Below are 22,640 nucleotides of genomic sequence, written 5' to 3'. Positions count from 1 at the left end.
GCTTGTGCTGTGGTAGTGCGGCGCAAAACAACAAGGAGTGCAAGTCTCCTCCAGGAACAACACGACCAAGCGAGGCGTTGTTTGGCATTTACAGGCGTGATCTGTGGCTTATGAGCAGCCGCTCGACCATGAAATCCAAGTTTTCTCACCTCCAGCCTAAATGACATACTACTTGCAGTGGATCCTGGAACAGTTCGGAATTTCCGTGTGATGGTCTGGATACATGTCTACCTGTTACACATTACGACCGTCTTCAACCGTCGGCGGTCTCTGTCAGCCACCAGACGAGGTCGGCCTGTACGCTTTTGTGCTGTAAGTGTCCCTTCTCGTTTCCACTTCACTATCATATCGGAAACAGTGTACCTAGGGATGTTTAAGAGTGCGGAAATCTCGCGTAGAGACTTAAGACGCAAGTGCCACCCAATCACCTTACTACGTTCAAAGTCCGTGAGTTCCGCGGAGCGCCCTATTCTGCCCTTTCACGATGTCTAATGACTACTGAGGTCTCTGACACTGAGTACCTGGCAGTAGCTGGTAGCACAATGCACCTAATATGAAAAACATATGTTTTTCGGGGTGTCTGGATACTTTTCATCGCATAGTGTACGTTGATCATTCTCACGATTTGGGTGACGCAACTGAACAACACAAAGAAAAGACAGATTGGGCTTTGTAGTTTTGAAGCATTACAAGTCGGCTACATACAGGAAAGAAATTCGGTCGTTTTCGAATGCCCATCCACATCTCCGCCCCAACCACAACTCGTAGTAGGGACATCTTACTCCCGTAGTATTTATAGCCGAAAAATGAGTCGCATATGTATAGCAAGTTTGGTACAAACTGCATCAGGAGTTTTTGAGCTATGTTTTTGTCATCTCTCGACCCTCAGTCAGTGAAGTGTTAGGGGTCTCTGTCTTGCATTTTTTCCAGAAAGCAAGTGTATTTGTGCCAAGTCGGGCAGACATCGGTTAGGTTCTGTCACCAATGTGGCTAACGACCCCGAAAACGATGGATTATGTACTAATATTGGTCTTTATCGAATATTTATTAGATGTGACCGGTTCTCATACCATCCCTAACTGAAGACTTGGATAGGGTACATTACACCACAATATCTTAAACAAAAATTATACTGGGCGCTTATAATTAAAATGCAGGTAGACTCAGAGGTGCAGTGTGGGCTGTAATTATCGTATGCCGACGAACGTTAATACAGAATCGATTTACACTGGAAGAAAATTACTTCCAATTTTTTTCACCAGGTGCAAATCTGGCGCTATGGTTCAGATGGCTCTGAGCACTATGGGACTTCATTTCTGAGGTCATCAGTCCCCTAGAACGTAGAACTACTTAAACCTGACTAACCTGAGGACATCACACACATCCATGCCCGAGGCAGGATTCGAACCTGCGACCGTTGCGGTCGCACGGTTCCATACTGTAGCGTCTAGAATCGCTAGGCCATGATATCTTGTGAAGACACTCACGTGTTTGATAAGGTTTTTGACAACGATGTTGACCTTCTGCTTTCTCTTTGGCCATCTTCACTTGGGCTGCCAGTTGTCACAGGTCTGAATGCTTTCTGAGTGTCTTCTTGTCTGAGGTCATTACTTCCACCTGGAGATGCTGGATTCTCATAAGTTCCTCTCAGACTTCTGGCCTCATCTAAAGCCGATGTGGAAGCTATAAAGCTGATTTCTGCAAAAACAGTCCTGTCACATGGGAAAATTCCAGTCTCCAAAAATCCTTTTGCAGCAGTAGAGCCACTCCGGCACTTTAGGTAGGCTTTCCCAAACAACTCATATGTCATATGTTCCTAAGGGCCGGCTGCTGTGCCGCAACCACTGGCGAACATACTCAGCGTAATAGGTTTTTAGAGTGATCATAAAGATCTTATCAAGTGGTTGAGTTTTATCAGAGGTGTGAGGCGGAATGCTCACGATTGTAACATGGTTCTCCCTTGCACATTCTATAACTTGAAGGTTTCTGGCATGACTGTTATGCCCCTCAAGAAATACCAACACAAGATATTCTTTTGAGGGATGTGCCTTAGAAATGAAGTGGTCAAACCACTCGGATAAGAGCTCGGTTTGAATCCAGCCTGAAGGATTGCATTTAACAATTGTTCCAGGTGGCGCTCCTTTCAGTAGAGTATCAGTCCAGTTCATCCTAGGGAAGACCATCTCTGGTGGCATGAAAGTACCGCCAGCACTTACACAGCATATGACAGTCACCAGGGATCCTCGCTTTACTGATGTGAAAGCTCCTACTTGACGTTTACCTTTCAGTGCAATTACATGTGGTATTCTGCTCTGGACGACAGAGAGCCCAGTCTCGTCCACATTGTACACATGATCAGCACTATAGGAGTGTTTACTGTACTGTCCAAAATGTCAAAAATCTTGTCTACAGGTTCTTTGTTGAACCCGTTTGCTCTCCAGAATAGGTTTGTGGATTGTGAGTTTATTTCTGTGTCGTCTAAGAAAAAGCTCAAACGAAGTTCCACCTGCAGCATTTGAAGTAAAAGGATGATTAATATTATTCCTTTTCGCTAGCTTATATGCCATTCTCTTGATATCTAATCTGGTAAGGCCATAGAAGCGACTATCCATTTCAATGAGATACTGTACAACTGTTTCTCAATAGCATCAGGTAGTACAGGCTTACTTACAAGTCTCAAAGAAACACTTTCTTCATTTGACATATCACTGTGCACAAACCTTTGAAGTGTTGTCTGAGGTAAACTGAAAGCTTTTACTGCTCTTCTTAACCCCATCTGTTTTTCCCTTAAGGCTATTATAGCCTTAATCATGTTTTCAGCATCCCACTTCTTCACAATAGCTCTTGGGTTCCGATCAGTTAGCTTTCGCGGCAGCTTGAAACATACGCAAAGCGTATTAGAAGTAATGTATTTGACGTTGGTATTGTGGAATCGGTTCCACAATGCCATCGTATATATCCTTCCACATTACCTACAAAATGGACATTTTAAATTTCGGTGGATTACTTTAAGCAACTATCCATTTAATGTTGACAAAGGACTGCTATAACCTTCTATGCACCTCCCTTTATAAGCTATCAGACGTAAAGAAAGATAACTACAAATTATGTACCGGTAGATAAATGTAATAACAAAAGACACCTCGAAAAAGGTTAAAAAAATGTGCGAACGTAAATTGCATCACTGTCACGGCGTTTGTTGCTCAAGTAACTGCTAACCCTCTACTGTGACAAATAGGAGCTATTGCAACAATTTATGGCTGCCCCACTAGAGTGCAGCAGTCTGGAGGCCAGATACTAGACGTTTCCACATTATCCACACGCTTCCACATTTACACCCCTACCTTTATATATATATATATTTTTCTTTATTCTGCTTTTAGGACTGGTCAAGGTATAATTCGCTCTAAACCTACCATTTCCATAAAATATGGTACATTGCTCACAAAATATAAACAGAGGTAGAGAACACGCAAAAGAACAGAAATGCTGTCCTAACAAAAATCTTAAATACAAATTTTTGTGTATGATATATTATTTTTCTGAAGAGCATGTTCTTATTAATATTAATGTACTGATATGAGTATTTCTTTATTGCAGCCATAACTTACAGTGATTTGATCACGGTATTGCCGTTCGAGAACACGATAGACATCATCGAGATCACAGGGGCGACGCTCCGTAAGGCGCTGGAGTTCTCCGTAAACGACACGGACACGTGGAAGAGCAAGAGGCAGGGCCCGCTCTACTTCAGATACCTCCTGCACTACTCCGGTGAGCAGCGCTGCAGCCATTTCACTTTTATTGCTCCATGATAGCACTCAGTTTTAAGAAAATCTAGTTTCTCACGCGTCTGAATGCTTAAGCCGCCGTCACTTATGAACTGCTTGTCGTATAAATACATACTTTTGCAAGTACAGTGAGTGTTATGTTCCCCACTATGTGATTCCGTATTAAATGCAGCGAAAATTTACCTCCCACTGTACAAAAAGTCTACGTATTGCCTAAACTATGTCCACATGAACTGTTATCCAACTTAAACTCGTATGCTAATCTTTGGCTAAACAGACCCCAATATGAACTGAACTGTAACATGTTTCAAATCAACTTGTCTATGTTCACTACTGGCCAATAAAATTGCTACACCAAGAAGAAAAGCAGATGATAAACGGGTATTCATTGGACAAATATATTATACTAGAACTGACATGTGATTACATTTTCACGCAATTTGGGTGCATAGATCCTGAGAACTCAGTACCCAGAAAAACCACCTCTGGCCGTAATAACAGCCTTGATATGTCTGAGCATCGAGTCAAACAGGGCTTGGATGGCGTGAACAGGTACAGCTGCCCATGCAGCTTCAACACAATACCACAGTTCATAGAGTAGTGACTGGCGTATTATGACGAGCCAGTTGTTCGGCCATCATTGACCAGAAGTTTTCAATTGGTGAGTGATCTGGAGAATGTGCTGGCCAGGTCAGCAGTCGAACATTTCCTGTATACAGAAAGGCCCGTACAGGACCTGCAACACGCATGCGGTCGTGCATTATCCTGCTGAAATCTAGTTTCGCAGGGATCGAATGAAGGGTAGAGCCACGAGTCGTAACACATCTGAAATGTAAAGTCCACTGTTCAACGTGCCGTCAAAGCGAACAAGAGATGACCGAGACGTGTAACCAATGGCACCCCATACCATCACGCCGGGTGATACGGCAGTATGGCGATGACTAATATACGCTTTCAATGTGCGTTCACTGCGATGTCGCCAGACACGGATGCGACCATAAACAGAACCTGGATTCATCCGAAAAAATGACGTTTTGCCACTCGTGCACCCAGGGTCGTCGTTGAGTACACCATAGCAGGCGTTCCTGTCTGTGATGCAGCGTCAAGGGTAACCGCAGCCATGGTCTTCGAGCTGATAGTCCATGCTGCTGCAAACGTAGTCGAACTATTCGTGCAGATGGTTGTTGTCTTGCAAACGTCGTCGAACTGTTGGTGCAGAAGGTTGTTGTCTTGCAAACGTCCCCATCTGCTGACTCAGGGATCGAGACGTGGTTGCACGATCCGTTACAGTCATGCAGAGAAGATGCCTGTCATCTCGAGTGCTAGTGATACGAGGCCGTTGGGATCCAGCACGGCGTTCCGTATTACCCTTCTGAACCCACTGATTCCATATTCTGCTAACAGTCATTGGATCTCGATCAACGCGAGCAGCAATGTCGGAATACGATAAACCGCCATCGTGATAGGGTACAATCCGACTTTAGAAAAGCACTTTGCATAATCAGTAAACATAAATACTTTGATACTAAAGCACACACTTTTATACTGAAAATTACACTTCAAGAAAACCTCTTTCTTACTGGAATTATCTTTCAAAAGCTACTATTCTTTGAACTAATTCTATATAGTCATTTAAAAGATTCTGTTAACAGGGCTTCATTCTAATTGAATTTTACATAAGCAAACTTTTACTATAACAGTTTGCAATAGTTAAGAAAACCTTCACAAAATTTACACAAAAACTATTTAAATGGTGCCTCTTTATATTAACTGGGCACCTTGTAAGTCTGTAAAACAGGATACTGCATTAATCAAACACCAGGAAGGAACCCTATGCAGGTGTATGATTAGGATGAAGTAAGAGACTGAACCAGTTTCTTTAAAGTTCCAGAATGATTATCAACTAAAAAAAAGTTTAAATTAATGGTTCACGCTGCACAAAAGTAAAATGCACAAAAAAATCTTATTTGGTGGATGTAGGTTCGGGTGTGACGAGCAACATTGGCAGCATACTACCCACATTACGACCTGCAGGTATTTTGTTGTATAGGCCCAATTTCTCTTCTTGGCGTCGTTCAATTTTACATTCAGTAGTCCAACAACTCGCAGCTATGCCGTGAGCCGTTTTCAGTCTTCATCCGAGGCATTTTTGTGCACATTTGTAGGCAAAGCTTTAAACATTCATGGTGGTGTCTGATTGTTCTATATCGTGTCTCCCTACCACTTTCGCGCAACGACGCTCTGAGCGTGTTTTTTAGGGAATTAACTAGTTTGAACCTGGGACCTGTTGCTGGTAAGGAGACGCCAGACCACACATGACATGTAGAATTCAGAAGAGTTCAGTGAGACTAGCGATGATATAACCAAATACTAAATGATCTCAGCGTCAGCTCCACTGCACTCCCTGTAAAAGAATCTTAATACTAACTAAATTTAGTGGAAAGGGTTCAAGGCTTTCCTATTTTTAGTTAGCTGGTAAAATAACGTCGAAAAAAGCAGTTAAGTTTACCATTGGAAATTTTATTCTACTCACAAAACATCGTTTATAAATTGCACTATTGATAAAAGGAAATGTTTTAATACAGGATGGTAAAAACCAACTGCGTTCAACAAAAATGTGAACGAATATTCCCTGAATGGGTTTCCAAGTTCTACAATCGATCGTAGGATGACCTATGCCATATCACATCTATAATCTAGGTTTAAATTAAGTTTCACAAAAGAGAAAACTGTCAAAATGGTCTACAGTGACCCTCAATTATCTTTAATTACTTATCTAACCTGTCGTAAATTACAGTGGCTGATGTGGCTTCTCAATAACTATAAAATAGAAAAATCATCGCGTTTCAGATCTTTACTTCAAGTGGCAAATGTGAACACCATGAGTTTTAATTAACGATCGACACTAGTATTACGCAAAAAGGGGGTGTAACAGATGAGACTTCTGCAGTTCTGAGTGAAGCCTTATGCACTCAAAAATGCGGCATCGCGTGCGTTCATTACCTTGTCGGTGTTTAGGCAGCGTCAGGGCGACAACGGCCGACGCACCAGCCGTCCAGCTCGCCGTCTCGGAACCAACTCTTCCCTAACTTCTCTTACAACAATTTACCGAAGTTAGTTTAAAAAAAAACTATCTGGCTATGTTTTCATCTGACCAATCAGGGTCTCAATGTTAACCTTAAGCTCCGCCTACAAAAATTCTGTACATCCAATGAGAAACGTTATACTTTTCGTGGTGTGGCAATGTTTTTAAAGTTTGCAACGTAACAGAGGCGCTAAAAAGTTTAGTGTGGTCCTTTTAGCGTTATCGTAAGATCTATACTGCTCTTCTGGAGGGCTCTATCATTTAACATGGGCTGGGGAGTGATCCTAATGTAACAGACACGCGAAAAGGCTGACGCTAAAACTTGCGGGTGGTAGTGGCCCTTTTTGTATTATCATAAGATCTATACTGTTTTTCTGGAGGGCTCTAGCTTTTAACATGGGCTGGGGGTTGTCCTTGACATACCTGAGATGCGAAACAGTCTCACGCTAAAACGTGCGGGTTGTATAGTCGTACAGGTAGGCTCGCGGCGTGGGTGCCCAGCCCCTCCCTTATCTAGGTTAACACGGTTCTGCTCTCGGCTTCTGTCCTCGTTTCTCCCCTCGGAACTGCGTCTGCCTCACGGTGGGAAGGTACGACATGCATTTAGGCATTTTTATGTTAGTCTGTGGTATTCCATTTGCTCACTCGTTACTCGTTTTACTTTGGTTAATTTAATGTCACGATTTATTCGGAGCTATGTGACATACTAGTAGATTTGCTTATTATGTCAGGGTTTTCATATAAGGTGTTGGATTTGCCTGACACCTTACAAACCTTCTCCTGCTCCACAAGGGTGTTGCCTCATTCACTGCTGCCTACAGACTGTGTGACTTACTTCCCGCGCTTGCTCTAGGTAGCGCATCAATTCGCGCTTGCCACCTTTTCGTTTCAAACAAAAGCACACTGGCTTTTACCCTAATACCTGTTTCTTATGTTGTTCCTAAGCGTGACCATTTCTTACTGTCAAATGTACATCAACATGAACAGTTTATACACTGAAATATTTCTAAATACAAAATGACATAAGAAACAATTTAACAGAATTTTACATACATTACTTACATACAATGTAAAGAATGTCAACATCCAGCACACTTGACTTTACACATACAGAAAATTTAGAACCAATATGCGAAAATTTTAAAGCAAAAAATTATAAAAATTTATATGAACCATAAACAAATAGTGTTATAACCTAGATTACTGTTTTTACGCCGGCCGCTGTGGCCGAGCGGTTCTGGGCGCATTAGTCGAGAACCGCGCTGCTGCTACAGTCACAGATTCGAATCTTGCCTCGATCATGAGTGTTGTGTGATGTCCTTACGTTAGTTAGGTTCAAGTAGTTCTAAGTCTAGAGGCCTGATGACCTCAGATGTTAAGTCCCATGTTTTTATACACATCAAAAGACGTTTTGCATATACTCCATACGTTCTTTTGTACCAATTCTCAATTCTGTCTCTAACTCCACTTCTGTATCATCTTCTATATGTTCCATATTGTTCAGTGCTCTTCTCACATATTAATTTCATTTTATTAGTGTAATTAATTTAAATTGTTTTATAGGTACTGCATTTTCGTTTCTCTGTGTTAACATATTTCCTATTTGTTCTCTTCATATTTAGTTACTGTTTAACATACTCTACCCTTTTTGACGACTATAGTCGTTGATGATCGCATTGTAATCAGTGAACTGGTTAACAATATAAATTAATACTGTAGAACATACACAGTATTGTGCTTGTCATTTAGATTTTGTTTTACTAAGGAGTCATATGGCAGTAGGTGGGAATATCTAATACACCAAGAACATTATCGAACATTATTGTTTTGCGGTACTTGTGTTAAGGGAGACATAATGTTGCGGGGGGAATGAACTCCGAATCTCTGAACTCTGTACACACACCAGTCATCGTTATTGTGATACTGTACTTCTTCGCCGTGCGCGTCTTTTCAGGATTGCATTCGGCCCCAACTCCAGTTTTATGGATAACAATGCCCAACTGCCTGTAACTACGCAGGTGAGCCAGTTGTCGGAACAACAGGATATTCGGCGAATGAACTGTCCTGACCCTTCCCCCTACTTAAAACCCATTGAGTATTTGTGGGATGCGTTGGGTAGACGTTTTGCAGCACGACCACGATGAACGACAACTTTAGTGTCATCCACAAACAGCAATTAACCGTGAAACTTTCTGGAAGATTAAAACTGTGTGCTGGACCGTGACTCGAACTCGAGACTTTTGCCTTTCGCGGGTAAGTGCTCTACCGACTGAGCTACCCAAGCACAACTCACGACCCGTCCTCACAGCTTTACTTCTGCCAGTACCTCGTCTCCAACCTTTCAAACTTCACAGAAGGTATCCTGCAAAACTTGTGGAACTAGCAATCTTGGAAGAAATGATACTGGGGAGAAATGGCTTAGCCACAGTCTGGGGGATATTTCCAGAATGAAATTTTCACTCTGAGAGGAGTGTAGGCTGATACGAAAATTCCTGGCTAAGCCATGTCCCCGCATTTTCCTTTCTTCCAGGAGTGCTAATTCCGCAAGTTTCGCAGGGGAGCTTCTGTGAAGTTTGGAAGGTAGGAGACGAGGTACTGGCAGAAGTAAAGCTGTGGGGACGGGTCGTGAGTCGTGCTTGGTTTAGCTCTGTTGGTAGAGCACTTCCTACGAAAGGCAACGGTCTGGAGTTCGAGTCTCGATCCAGCACACAGTTTTAATCTGCCAGGAAGTTTCATATCATGGCACATTCCGCTGCAGAGTGAAAATTTCAAATGGTTCAAATGGCTCTGAGCACTATGGGACTTAACCTCTGAGGTCATCAGTCCCCTAGAACTTAGAACTACTTAAAGCTAACTAACATAAGGATATCACACACATACATGCCCAAGGCAGGATTCGAACCTGCGTCCGTAGCAGTCGCGCGGTACCATATTGTAGCGCCTAGAACCGATCGGCCACCCCGGCCGGCTGAAAATTTCATTTTAGCAATTAACCATCCCTGTATTGACCGACCAAGTGCATGGAACTCCATCTAACAAACTGACATGAGACACCTGTACAATGCGATGCATCCACGTTTTCGTGCTTTCATTCAACATTCTGATGGTTGCACTGCTTCGTAATGTACCAGCATTTCATATTTGCAGTGGCTTATCTCGCTCTTATATTAATCTGTGATCTTGCAGGGTTAATCGCTTACATTTGTTACCTAGACAAATGTATTCCAGAAATTTCATTACCCTACAGTAATTACTTTTTGGCATTATAATTTTCTTTCCTGTATAGATTCTGTAATACGTCGCACTACTTCCAGGTATTTATCAGGATAGTGACTGACTGCTGTATCTGCGGTAGCAGAGACAAAATGCGAACGATATTCCTCATTCTGTTGTATTGGGGAAAACCAATAAACAAGAACATTGCTGATGTCGACAAAATAGGTGAAGCTAAACACAATTTAGGCAAGAAACAGAGTATGGTTTCCATTTCGGATCTTGTAACAGAAAAATAACAAAATAAAAAGTTTTCCTCAAAAGTCTCTCGCTCGAGAAAGTCCACCAAAGAAAAGACGAAAACAAAACTACTAGAGAGCGGTCGGCACAGCATTACCACAAAGCTCTCCAGGGAGAATAGACCACCGTTACAGTACGCTCTTGACTCACAGTCCGAATCTACGACTCCTGACGCTTCAGGGCTGCCAGTGGAGGAGACGCATGGATGTTGCGGTGAGGGTGGCAGATCTCTACATGTCTGGGCGGCGTGTCGAATTGCCTCCTGGCTGGCGGAGCGCCGGCTTATAAGGCCGGTTGGCGGTTGCATCTTCCGGATTTTCGATCACGTGAGTGGCGTAGGAAAATATTGCGATGCTTTCCATTCGACGCGCTCGGATAGCGGGTCCTGACGGCTGTGTTTTTTTATCCGGCATCTTACCAGCCTACCACAACAAAATTCAAAAATTAATTATGATTGTGGTGTTGCTCACGCTGCTAAATACTGCATTTTCGGGCAACAACGAAGTTATATTATGTGGCAGGTGTCATTAGAGCACAGTTAATAAAGTCATTTCAAGAAATAATGGATAAACTGGGCACTCATCTTTTCGTGTTTCGCCGGCCGCGGTGGTCATGCGGTTCTAGGCGCTCAGTCCAGAACCGCGAGACTGCTACTGTCGCAGGTTCGAATCCTGCCTCGTGCATGAATGTGTGTGATGTCCTTAGGTTAGTTAGGTTTAAGTAGTTCTAAGTTCTAGGGGACTGATGACCATAGATGTTAAGTCCCATAGTGCTCAGAGCCATTTGAACCATTTTTTTCGTGTTTCCCACGCTAGTCTCGTTGTGAATTCACGGCTCTATCGTCGTAAATCTAGGTAGTGATGATTCCAAGCTCGGATGCAAAGAGGCCTAGGTGTTATTCTGCGATATTCAAAAGTTTTATAGATGTGTTTCACAAACCATTCTTGAAGATTAAACCTTTGAAAGTTAGCATAATGGTGATGTAAAAAGGTAATCAGCACTCCGAATTTAAGTTACACTTCTTTTTTATTACTTTTGTTGCAGTATCATGTAACACACAAAACTTCACATTATAAAACATACTTGAAAATATCTTCCTCACTGTTAAAGTTCACATTTTATAAACTGACTACAATTTGCGTCTTTGCAACATGACGACCAAGACTTGACTCTGTAATAACCGCTTACGGTCCCAAAAATCAGAGTTACAAATACGTCAAAGATCATAGTGACAAAAAGAGAGAATTCACATAAGAATAATATCATTGCAATATAAACATATCGATGTATCAAAGTACCTCTACAGTAATGAAATCAAATCTGAAAGTTGTCTCAGAAATATGTCAACTACTTCACGGAAATATAGTAGAATATTGCTGTTATGGAGAAGTTGAGGTGAGGTGCCGTAATGGTTACGTAATTCAGTTACCATTAGGGGCACCAGCCTCGGTCGTACCCTAAACATCTGCTCTCGTTTCACTCACTGTGATGAAGGCATCCCTCATCTCTGTTCTGTTATGCGGGATGCCGATGTCGCAGGCGTACGGGACGTCAGCTGTACTGACACCGTATGCGGTTTACACTGCCGGCAGGTCTGCGAGTGGAGATCGACGTACGGCAGCCGGTGGGGCAGCGCGTGACGCGAGTGTCTGTGCTGTGCGCGGCCTGCAACGTCCCGCGCTACGAACCGCTGAAGGACGACGCCTGGTACCCCGTGGCCGTCAACTCGTTCCTGGCCGAGGGCGGCGACGCCTTCTACATGTTCCGGGACGAGGCGCGCAGCCGCACCATAGGTCAGTCTCTGCCATCTCTCTCACTGTACTGCGCTCTGTTCTCCGTAGGCGCCCTCATATATCTGTGCTGGTGGTTAATACTGGAACTAATCCTCTGCACTACATCCGATAGGTCCCAACTGTCTGTCCCAGCCTCATATTAACCAGCTGGGCATAAAGTGCGGAAAGTTCAAGTAGATGGTTTGAGCTGCCCGTCCTCTATTTCAATCAAAAGTTGTGAGTGCATTTCTTGTCCAGACTTCCACCTCCCCAGCTACAAGCAACCCATCCCTACCTCTAAGACAGTAAAGCATTTTAAATAACTCTCTACAGGAAACTGACTTGGAATGCACACCGCTTTCCCATCCAGCACCAAACCTGAAACAGAATGAAACTACATTAAGGACACAAATGTTTTCTACATCGCTCGTATACCCCACCTTCATTTATGGCCACATTGCCTGGATCTCCAACTCTACTAAATTCTACAAATTCCTTGGACTCTTGGAAAGACATGCACTCTGCCTCGCCTTCCCCATCTGCCTACCGTCTACAAGTCGCTTATTGTACTAACTCATCCACTTCCCGCATCTTCTTCGAGCACCTTCGGATAAAATACTTTAATCACAAAACTCAGCCCTGGCACCCAATATCCCACAGATTAGTCATTAAACCAGGTACTCTGATGCGCCACTACATCCGTATTCCACATATTTCTCACCAATAAATACCTCATCCACCACACGAGATTTTATGCCAACGCTGCCTGGATCTCTGCGTCCCCTAAATTCTAAAAATCACTTGGACCCTTGGGAAGACATGCACCCCACCTCGCCTTCCATATTTAGCTACCTTCTTCTGCTCGCATGTTGTACTAACTCATCCACTTTCCACATCTTCTTCTCTTCCTCGAGCATCTTAAATTCAAATACGTTAATCACAAAACCTCGTCGCGGTTTCCAGTATCCCACAGCCTAATCACGAAACCTGGTTCCCTGATGCGCCACTACATCCACATTCCATGCACCTTCATTCATTATCTTTCCCCTCCTCACTGCCAGTGATGAACTCTTTCCCGAGATATACCCATCCTTCGAACCTTAGTCACAACGTTCCACCTCACGCTGTTCTCCCATTTTCCTCCAACCCTCCTCCTTCGCCTCATCGGCTTTTAGTCGTTACTTACCGTTCCACAGACCACCACAGTCATATACATGATTGCACCTACTTCATGACCATGATAATTTTCATGCACTTTATAACGCCTCTTTTCCTTGATGATTTGGTTTGATTTGTACTTGGCCTCGGTTAAAACTCGGAGACAGTGGCACAAGAAAGCCATCTATGAGAATGTCAATAAACTACTTTCGCATGCCGCCCAAAAACGACACCTCCATCTATAGGAATCCAACGAAACTACTCCCGCCATACTGCTGAAAGACTGTATCTCCATCTATCGAAATATGACGAAACCACATGCAGCACCTCCATCTACAGGAATCTAACAACACTACGTCCAGCGCACAACACCGCCATCTACCTGAAGGACTCTCTCGAAACAACACGTCCTCCTCTCCGATTCCAACGACCATACCGCCATCTATGAGACGCCAGGCCGACTATGATGACGATGTCGCCCACAGTGCCCGCTTTACGATCCTAAGCAAAACGCCTGCACCCTCCGTCCACCACAGGTGCCCCAAATCCAGTGGCAAGTGGTCGACCGACAGTCACTCCACCCGCACCTGTGCATTCGCCACCCCCACCGCCCAACTCGCAACTCCAGCGGATGAACGGCGGAGTTTTCGCGCACTCGTACATTGCAGTCCACCCCTATATGTTCCACTTCATGAAGCGTGATATCCCAAAAGCCAAAATCCCGCCTGTTGGTCTGTTAGCTGACTGGTGTGAGAAGACTAAAATGTCTATTGCACCACTAAAATCGCTATATATGCTCTTAAAAGGCAAGTTAAATAGGGACCCAACAGTCAGAATTAATGGCCAGCGGTGTCGCGACAGAGATATGCCCGTTACCTAGAGGTATATCTAGATGAGAATTGGAGTTTCATTCCGCATATTGAGCAAATAGAGACAAAGTCTTTAGCTCTGTCCAACAAGATAATATCGATAGGACAAAGAAGGTTTCATCTGCCGTCAAAGGCAATAAACATCTATCATAACAGTATATTGGCACCTATAGTAGGGCACGCATCCAGTGTGTGGGCCCACAGGCTAGCTCTGGTGAAGCCTGCGGCTGCTGCCAGGCGAATACAGAGGAACGTTCTGTTGAGATGCATTGGTGCATTCAACACAAGTCCAACAGACGCACTGTTGGTAATTATGAGTCTATGTCCACTAGACCTGTTAATAAGGCAGCACGCAGCCTCCTACTGGCTGCGCAAACAAAACATTGACATGGTGGAAAATATAATGGGCACTCCTCTGGCTATCGTCAAATTCATCCGAGAAAAAATGGTCAACATTTGGCAGGACGAATGGGATGGGTCCAGTACAAGCCGTAGAGTCCATGGGTTTCTACCCACAGTAAGGGAAAGACTAAGAAACAAGATAATGAAGCCCTCACAGGGCCTAGTCCACTTCCTTACAGGCCACAGTCCCTACCCCACGTACCTGCATAAAATAGGTAAAAGGCCAACACCGGAGTGTGACTGTGGTGCCCACGTAGGATCGCCAGAACACACAGTGTTTTAGTGTCCAATATACGAACAGGCTGTCTCAGTTGAGAGACAGCTTCTCCAGACAAGGGACATAAATGTTAACTAACAAATGGCGAATTATTTAGCAATTTCGCAAAGTTAGTGAATAAAATCTCAAGGGAGGCCCAGCGAGCCTACCTTGGGAGAGGGTAAATGCGCTTCAGATCTAATGCGCAATTGTAAATATGTAAATATTACGTTGTTTAAGTCTTGAGTTGTAGTAGCTAGTAGTTGTAGTTAGCTCAGTATGGTGGTGGGGGGAATAAAAGAGTAGTACAATGGAGTGGTTTCTTCTAGCAGTAGCGGCCCGCCTCCTCGCGGCTAGGGACGAGCAACTCTCTGGTAAAATACCAGAGAGGCTAAGAGGCCGACTTTTCATATAGTGTACAAAGTAGCGGAATAAACATATTGGTTGCATGCATTTATAAACCACATCTGTAGCTCTAATAGCAGAGATAGTTAGTCTTAATACACCCACTCAAAAGTGTCAGAAAGTGGGTTACGTATGTTTCAAAAATTCTGAAAAAAAAATTCTGTCCCTATACATGCTGTAAGTTGGTGAATACAATGTGAACTGCACTTCACCCAGACACTCTATCACACAGTACACTCTGCCTGTAACAGACACAGCAACAACACTAAAGCACTAGTATTGAACAACATCCATTGCATCCTCTCTGCCACAGAACACCATCCAAACTATGACAACCAGAACGTGACGTCCACTAATAAGACAGAATGTCCCACGTCACCCACAAACAACATTTCTCAAATCAGCCAACAACTCCCACATGTGTCCTACACAGTGGTGCACCCACCCTCACCACAATACCCTGCGCCACAACACAGACAATACCAGGAATAAAATACACAGTTCTGCCACTCCCCTGGTAAAGGCATGGAACCAATCCACCACCTGACATCAGCCAAACGTACATCCTGACTTGACATATATGGCGCTGCTTGACACAACCAACAAATATCCTCACTATGAACGACCCTTAGCCCCATACACCGACCGTTACCCCACGTTGTCATTTGACCTAACCCACGTTGTCCCTTAACCTACCCCACGTTGTCCCTTAACCGAACACACGTCGTCCCTTAACCTAACCCACGTAGTCCCTTAATCTAACCCACGTTGCGCCTTAACCTAACGCCTAGAGTGTTGAGATCGTTGTCAAGTTACGAAGACGACGTTACACAAAATAACAGCGCTGAACCGAAATGTCGACGTGCGTGAGATATTTACTTCATCATAAATCGCAATTAATCGTTCGTAATCGATGATTAACTGATTAATGATGAAATATTAGTGATAAAACCAATACAGTCACATCCACAACAAATTCCCTACAAGCTGGTCGTAATTTCATGTATCTAAGAAATCGTAACTGTGGGCTTGTTATTTGAGTCAAAGATTCTACACAAGAGCCGAGCGCTACAGTCAAATATTATCGCTGCGCGTAATTATTACTCGGGAGTTTCATGTCAATAATTTGACAGAATTTTAACTCACAAATGCATGACTTGGCACGAGAGGGTGTTTTATTGCACAATATCAGTCACTTCCTAAGCGAGCCTTGAGAAGAAAACTTTCCTAGGTGTTGGAGGGATTTAAATTATATGCTTCGGACCTATCACTGAAGTTCCATAAACCACTGGCTATTATGAATGAAAATAGTCTATCAGTGTTCGTTTCCAGTGTTCGAAGGATGGGTACATCTCGGGAAAGATTTCATCTCTGTCTAAGTAATGTTTAGTTCAATTATCTAGTTAAAAGTTCACTTTATTCTAGTAGGTAAAAGTCCTCCGTTCGAATTCTAATGCCGTCACATTTGAAGTCAGAAGAACGTGTTACTGCATCAACATAGATGGCAGTTATTCAATCTTAAAAACAATCTAAGCGCGCCTACATGTACCAGCATTCAAAATATATGTCCTGCTTCAGCTAACTCTCGTAACATAGTGACAATGCATTGAATTATACTTAGTCATTACTCACGATTCCCAAAGAGTACTCACGCGGAGTATTCTTTGGGATCGTTGGTTCTACTTTGCGAATATTAATTTATGCTAATTTTGCAAATTATTATGATATTTTAATTTTACTGAAATTTAATCTTTTTTTCGTAGATTGCAAAATTGTCAAGTCTTAGATTCCCGATTTAATTACTTGTTATTGTGCTAATAATAGTGATAAATGGAACTTCGTTCCCTTATTCACTTTTCTGGGAATTTGGGACTTGGGAGGAAATCTTTGGGGTATTGGGAGCTTATTTTTGATTTTTATTTCTCGTCCGAGGAAGTGGCATTACAACTTCCGGCATCGCCATTACACCGTAGCATCATTAATGTCACCATTAATGAATCTATTTTAATTGTTCTACAAATTCATGTAAAAAGTTTATTTAAATGCAAATCAGTTTCTAATACACACGATCGAACAGCGGAGGAGTGGTACTCAAGCGTCAACATTAGGTTACAATATCTCCGGATGTAATTAACATTTTACAATGGAACAAACGGCACTGATTACGTATTTGTTTATGTGTTCAGATGTGCTAACAAAACTAACAGGGTTACATTAAAAAAAACGTAGGTTTGTGTTAAAAAACATACTTCCGTGCATTTTTGTATGGTTTGTATTAACCAATTACACTAGCCCCTCTCCTCACGTTCGGTCTGTGGAATCGAGTCGTCAGTATTTGATGTGGTTTACGAAATATATCCAGCGGAAACGTCAGGTGACTCATTTTATATATATATATATATATATATATATATATATATATATATATATATATATATATGTGTGTGTGTGTGTGTGTGTGTGTGTTTGTTGGATGTGAACAGCACGTAGCTTTGCGCATTTGGAGATAAATATCAGTTCATCATATGCAGTATTACAAATTTACTCTTTCTGGCGGTCACACGCCCAGATCGTCCGCTCTTAATATTCTGCCATCTCTCTCCCCACATCCACCACTGATGGCGGCTAACCTCCAACTGCACAAAGCTACGCGCTGTTCACATCCAACTGCCCGACACTACAATACCGAATATTCCAACAATACTAACCAGCCACAGACTGCACACGCCGCAGTCAATGATTTTCATACAGAGCACTACGTGGCGTTACCAACATAAAAACCTAAGCACTTTATTATTGATACTCGCAAATAAAGCGATAGGAGTAAGTGTGTACTATTTTCTGTCTTTAATTTTTTTAAATATTTTTAATATTTTTGCCCTTAATTTTAATATTCTTATCTGACTCCTACTTATTGTGGTGTATTTTCCTGTACAGCCTTCTGAATAAGGGCACAAAGTGGCCAAAAATGGTCAAGAAATTAATTTTCTTATATACAACTGGTTGCTTATTATATCATTATACAGTTTGTTTTATCAAAGTTCATAGTCAAATTTTGTGATTACAATAAGTTTCAGACAAGACATGATTTTCTGAAGATTCGTGCAGTTAAATTTATCTATTCGCTCTCGCAGTTGAATGTTTGTCTCAAACAGTGTTAACCAACTGTTCCTACTGGTTTCTCCCATCCTCTCAACCCCCCCCCCCCCTAACCAGTTGCCGCGCCTTTACTGTTGTGTCTCACCTTCTCTCCATCTTCATACCCTCCATCTCCTTTCCCAACAAAACTTTCACTTTATCCCCCTCCCAGATGATGAGCTTCGCCCTGACATCCACCCTTCCTACCAGCTCTAACCCCTTCTTCCTGCTTCCTCCTCTGGGCTCCCTTTCCTCCCCCTCCCTCCTCCTAAGCGGCTTCCCCCCCCCCCTCCTACTCTGCCTCCATCTCTTGTGCCTCCTTCCATTGTCTCTGCGCTCCCTCCTGCCCTGTCTTCCCTGTTCCTCTGCTGCCCCACGTGTCTCCTGCCTCTTGGTGAACACACTGATGTCCCTCCTCTCTTCATCCCGCCGCTGCCCCTTGCTCTCACCTCCTTTTCCATACTCTCTGACCTTTTCCCTCAGCAGGTCCCACCTGGCAGTTTTATTGTTCGTTGTGTGTGCTCCAAGTGGGTTGAGTGTTTTTATTACTGTGGCCGACTTTTAACCTGTGCCTGCGCATTCAGTGTGTTCTCTGTGTTTTAAGAATCGCCAGTTGTGTTTTTTTAACTTTCTGGTGACTTGTTTTAACTGTCCCTCATGAACGTCTCCATGTCAGTGTACATTTTTCCTCAATTTTCTCCCCTTACTCTCTCTTATGTTCCCCTTTTTTATCTCCTTATGTATGTATCATTTTATTCTTGTTTTAGCTGTAGTGTCAGTCGGCTGAAGAGCGGCGGGTTGTGCCTCTGACACCCCTCCCCTGCCCATATGTGGCAGGGGAATGAAATCACAATAAAGAAAAAAAAAACAGATTCAGAATTACTTTTGGATGAACTTTAACTTTCACTCTCAAAACCAAATCGATAGAGATATGTTTCAGAGTTCAGTGAATTCAGTATCGTCCTGTTTTCAAATGTTTCACCTTGATACTTTGGTCATCTGCTAATAGATTGTGTTTAAATCACCCCCCATTTTTAATCGCATGTCAGTCAGGTGTCTTGAAAAGTAACAGATCTTGAACAGAATGCTGACGCTTGTGTGTTGGTGCCCACAGGCCGCGTCGACGTGGACGTGATGCTGGACTACATGGCGAGGTTCAGCCCCATCGTGCAAGGCCTGGACGGGCGCACCGTCGTGCTGTCGTGACGCCGAAGTGACCTCTGGAGGCCTCTGAGGCCAGCGCCTTCCCCGACTGTGATTTTTATCCAACTGTTGTCTACTTATGACTGTTCTGTGCTTTGTAATTAACAGCGATATCTTTCCCAAAAACCAAATAAATCGTATGTCTGACTGTTGCTGCTACAGCAGATGGAACTTTATCCTCTATGAAATCTAGAAATAATTTTAATTGAAGGAGCTGTGGGTTCTTGGTGAAACATCATAAATTAACTAAACAAACTGTTTTTGGCCTTGTTTCACAAATTTTACTATTGTCACTGTAAAACCTAGGTCTCGCGTTATAAGCCCATTTTCAAGAACATTAATGATTCCCAAAGATGATAACACACACATAAACATGATGATACGGCAAAGATTGTCATCTCAACTTCGTAATGTATCGACCCATGACTCTATGTAAAATTACTTCAATGACCATTTTTTAACATATTACGTATGGAATTACACTAACATGACTAAACATACCTGGGAATAAATATATGCATCAGCCAAGAACTTTTCATCTACTGATGGACTGCTGCCCAAAGTTGTACTTCTATGCTGGACTTGTGATATCATCTAAAAGAGGTGAATAATTGAATTGGGTTTGCCCGTTTAATTATAGGTGAGTGGAAGTACACAGGTGTTTTTTTTTTAATTTCTAAAATTTCTATCTTGTTGAGTTTATTCCCCTTTTCCTCTGTGTATAAGACTTGCAAAAATGTGTGTGAATTCCTAAGGGACCAAACTGCTGAGGCCATCAGTAGAGATGGGTCCTCCGCGAACTAACGTGTCCAGAGGAACGGTTCACCATGATGACCGGAACGAGCGAGGAATGAATTCTAAGGAACAGTCTTTCATAGTTATCTTCAGTCGCGGCTTTCTACTTATAGATCCCGGGAACGGGATACGGTCGGTCTCGTTCCCGCAGCGGCACGTCGGCCGGTCTCGTTCCAGCCTCGGTCCCGTTCCCGTCTGTCTCGGTCTCGCTCGGCCGCTCTCGTCCTTCTCCGCGTGGCCACTCGTCGCAGTTCCCCTGCCGACTATTCATAGAACAGTATCGAGTTGTTGTTCGTTTCGTTCGCTTCGCACACCCATTCTGCATCTGTTTTCAAACCGTTTTTGAACTCTGAGCTGCTGGTTCTTTATTCTATTCAGTGTCCACGACCGGTAATTAAAATTTATTTTATAATTACGTAAATGACATAAAAAGTACGTGATATGTAATACATACATCTTTTCAGGTAACAAAAAGGCATATCAGGTTACTTCACTATTTCGATAAACAGCAGGAGAAATACTTGTAAAAAGGCAAGATTTTTGTTATTATATTTCCGTGGTACAGGATGGCGCACGAAAAATCGGCCCCTCGTACTAGACTGCTCACTGTCGCTCGCCAATCGTCATCTATTGTTTCGAAGTTGTTTGCATTAGCTTATTTGTTATTTTTTCACTGCCTAATTGTTAAATGTTTATCTATTCCCCTCGTAGCGGTCAACAAATGGTGCTTAACTGGAGAGCAGACTGTACTCGGGGCTGATTTTTTGGTGCGCCTCCTTATATTATTTCACTGCGATCAGCCACATAACGCTGCAGTTGGCTAAACGAGACGTTTTGCAGAATCACGAAAATCACAAGTGTGTGAGAATTCTGTTATGAATAAAAAGTCTGTACTCCAGGAGGGAGGCAAGTGCCCCCTCTTGGCGCCTTCCATCTTCAATTACTTATTCTACTAATTTTCATTTTTTCATAAGAACCATATACCAAGCATAATGAACAGCAACGAGTGAAAATGAACGGTTCCCAAAAAAGAATAGTCAACAGTGAACTAGTTTTCAAGGATGAACGACTTTGCCCATCTCTAGTCATCAGTCCCTAGACTTACACACTACTTAAACTAACTTACGCTTAGAACAACACCCACGCCCTAGGAAGGAGTCGGACCTCTGGCAGGAGGGGCTTCGCAATCCGTAACGTGTCGCATCAAACCGCGCAGCTAACACTTACAAATCAATAATGTATTTGCGGCTTTTGTTAAGGCAACGAACTGCAAAGGCTGAATCAGGTTTCTATAATCTCCAACTTCTATGATGTTCTTTAAGCCTGGTGCAGACTGACCTCCCCGTCAGTCCAGTGTAGCAAGACTGACACTCGCGGCATGTGGTTTTATAAACCCCACTTTTTGTAATGGCTGATGGTTTGTCTTTTGCATTAAACAAGCAACTATCTATTGTCTGAGTGGCACAGAAAAACATATAGAAACCCTTTGCCTTCAAAATGTTACATATAAGTAACATTGAACGATGGATCGATGCATTAAGAAGTTGAGATGGCCGTCTTTGAGTTATCATCACGTTTATCTGTTCATTATCATCAGTAATCAGTAATGTACTTGAAAATACGCTTATAACCCGAAATCTATGTTGTACAGCAACAGTAATGATATTTTTGAAACAGGGCAAGAAACGGTGTTTGTTTAGTTAAATCTAAATGTATTTGTGTATATGACGATATCAAACTGCAAAATATTTTTGGGAGCAAACGGAGAATCTGACCGTAACTTATTAATTATGAAACGCAAATGAAGAGTACAGAAGTTGCAAAATTGTAGGAACTTTAAAAAGATGCGACCTATATGAATGGAAACAGCCAGATGTTTCCGCGAGTTTCGAGGAGAACTATAGGCAACGACTGACTGAAGAAGCCGAAAGGATTACAATAAAAGATGAAGCGCTAGGTTTCAGAGACGATACAGCGAAGGCAGGAGAGAAACAACTACGACAAGACAGCGCCCAGGAGGAGTCCTTGAGTAGCATTTGAGGCGTAAAATTTAATTGATGAAGAAAGAAGAAAATACGAAAATGAGTCAATGCCCTGTAACTAATGAAAGAAGAAAATACCAAACTGCAGCAAAGGAAGCATGCTGAAGTGGTCAAAAACGTCTAAAAATGAGTGACAGTAAGCTCCAAATGGCGAAGCAGAAAGGCCCAGTGGAAAAATTAAAGAAATGTTTGGCTACAAGAAAGCAGCTGT

General features: G+C 42.8%; 1 protein-coding gene across 1 annotated transcript in view; it reads left to right on the top strand.

Moving 5' to 3' along the window:
• The window catches only part of LOC126335182 (apyrase-like), a 155,977-nt gene extending 136,237 nt beyond the window's left edge, over positions 1–19,740 (top strand). Inside the window, exons 7-9 of the mRNA XM_049998176.1 lie at positions 3,601–3,774; positions 11,982–12,182; positions 19,504–19,740. Of these exons, the coding sequence (XP_049854133.1) occupies positions 3,601–3,774; positions 11,982–12,182; positions 19,504–19,595 (467 nt within the window). The 3' untranslated portion in view covers positions 19,596–19,740. The remainder of the gene's footprint in view (positions 1–3,600; positions 3,775–11,981; positions 12,183–19,503) is intronic.
• Positions 19,741–22,640: the final 2,900 nt, after the last annotated feature.

Source organism: Schistocerca gregaria, chromosome 2 (genome assembly GCF_023897955.1).
Source record: "Schistocerca gregaria isolate iqSchGreg1 chromosome 2, iqSchGreg1.2, whole genome shotgun sequence".
Classification (NCBI taxonomy): domain Eukaryota; kingdom Metazoa; phylum Arthropoda; class Insecta; order Orthoptera; family Acrididae; genus Schistocerca; species Schistocerca gregaria.
Note: the sequence above shows the minus strand (reverse complement) of the source record. Positions and strands in the feature narration are given on the sequence as shown.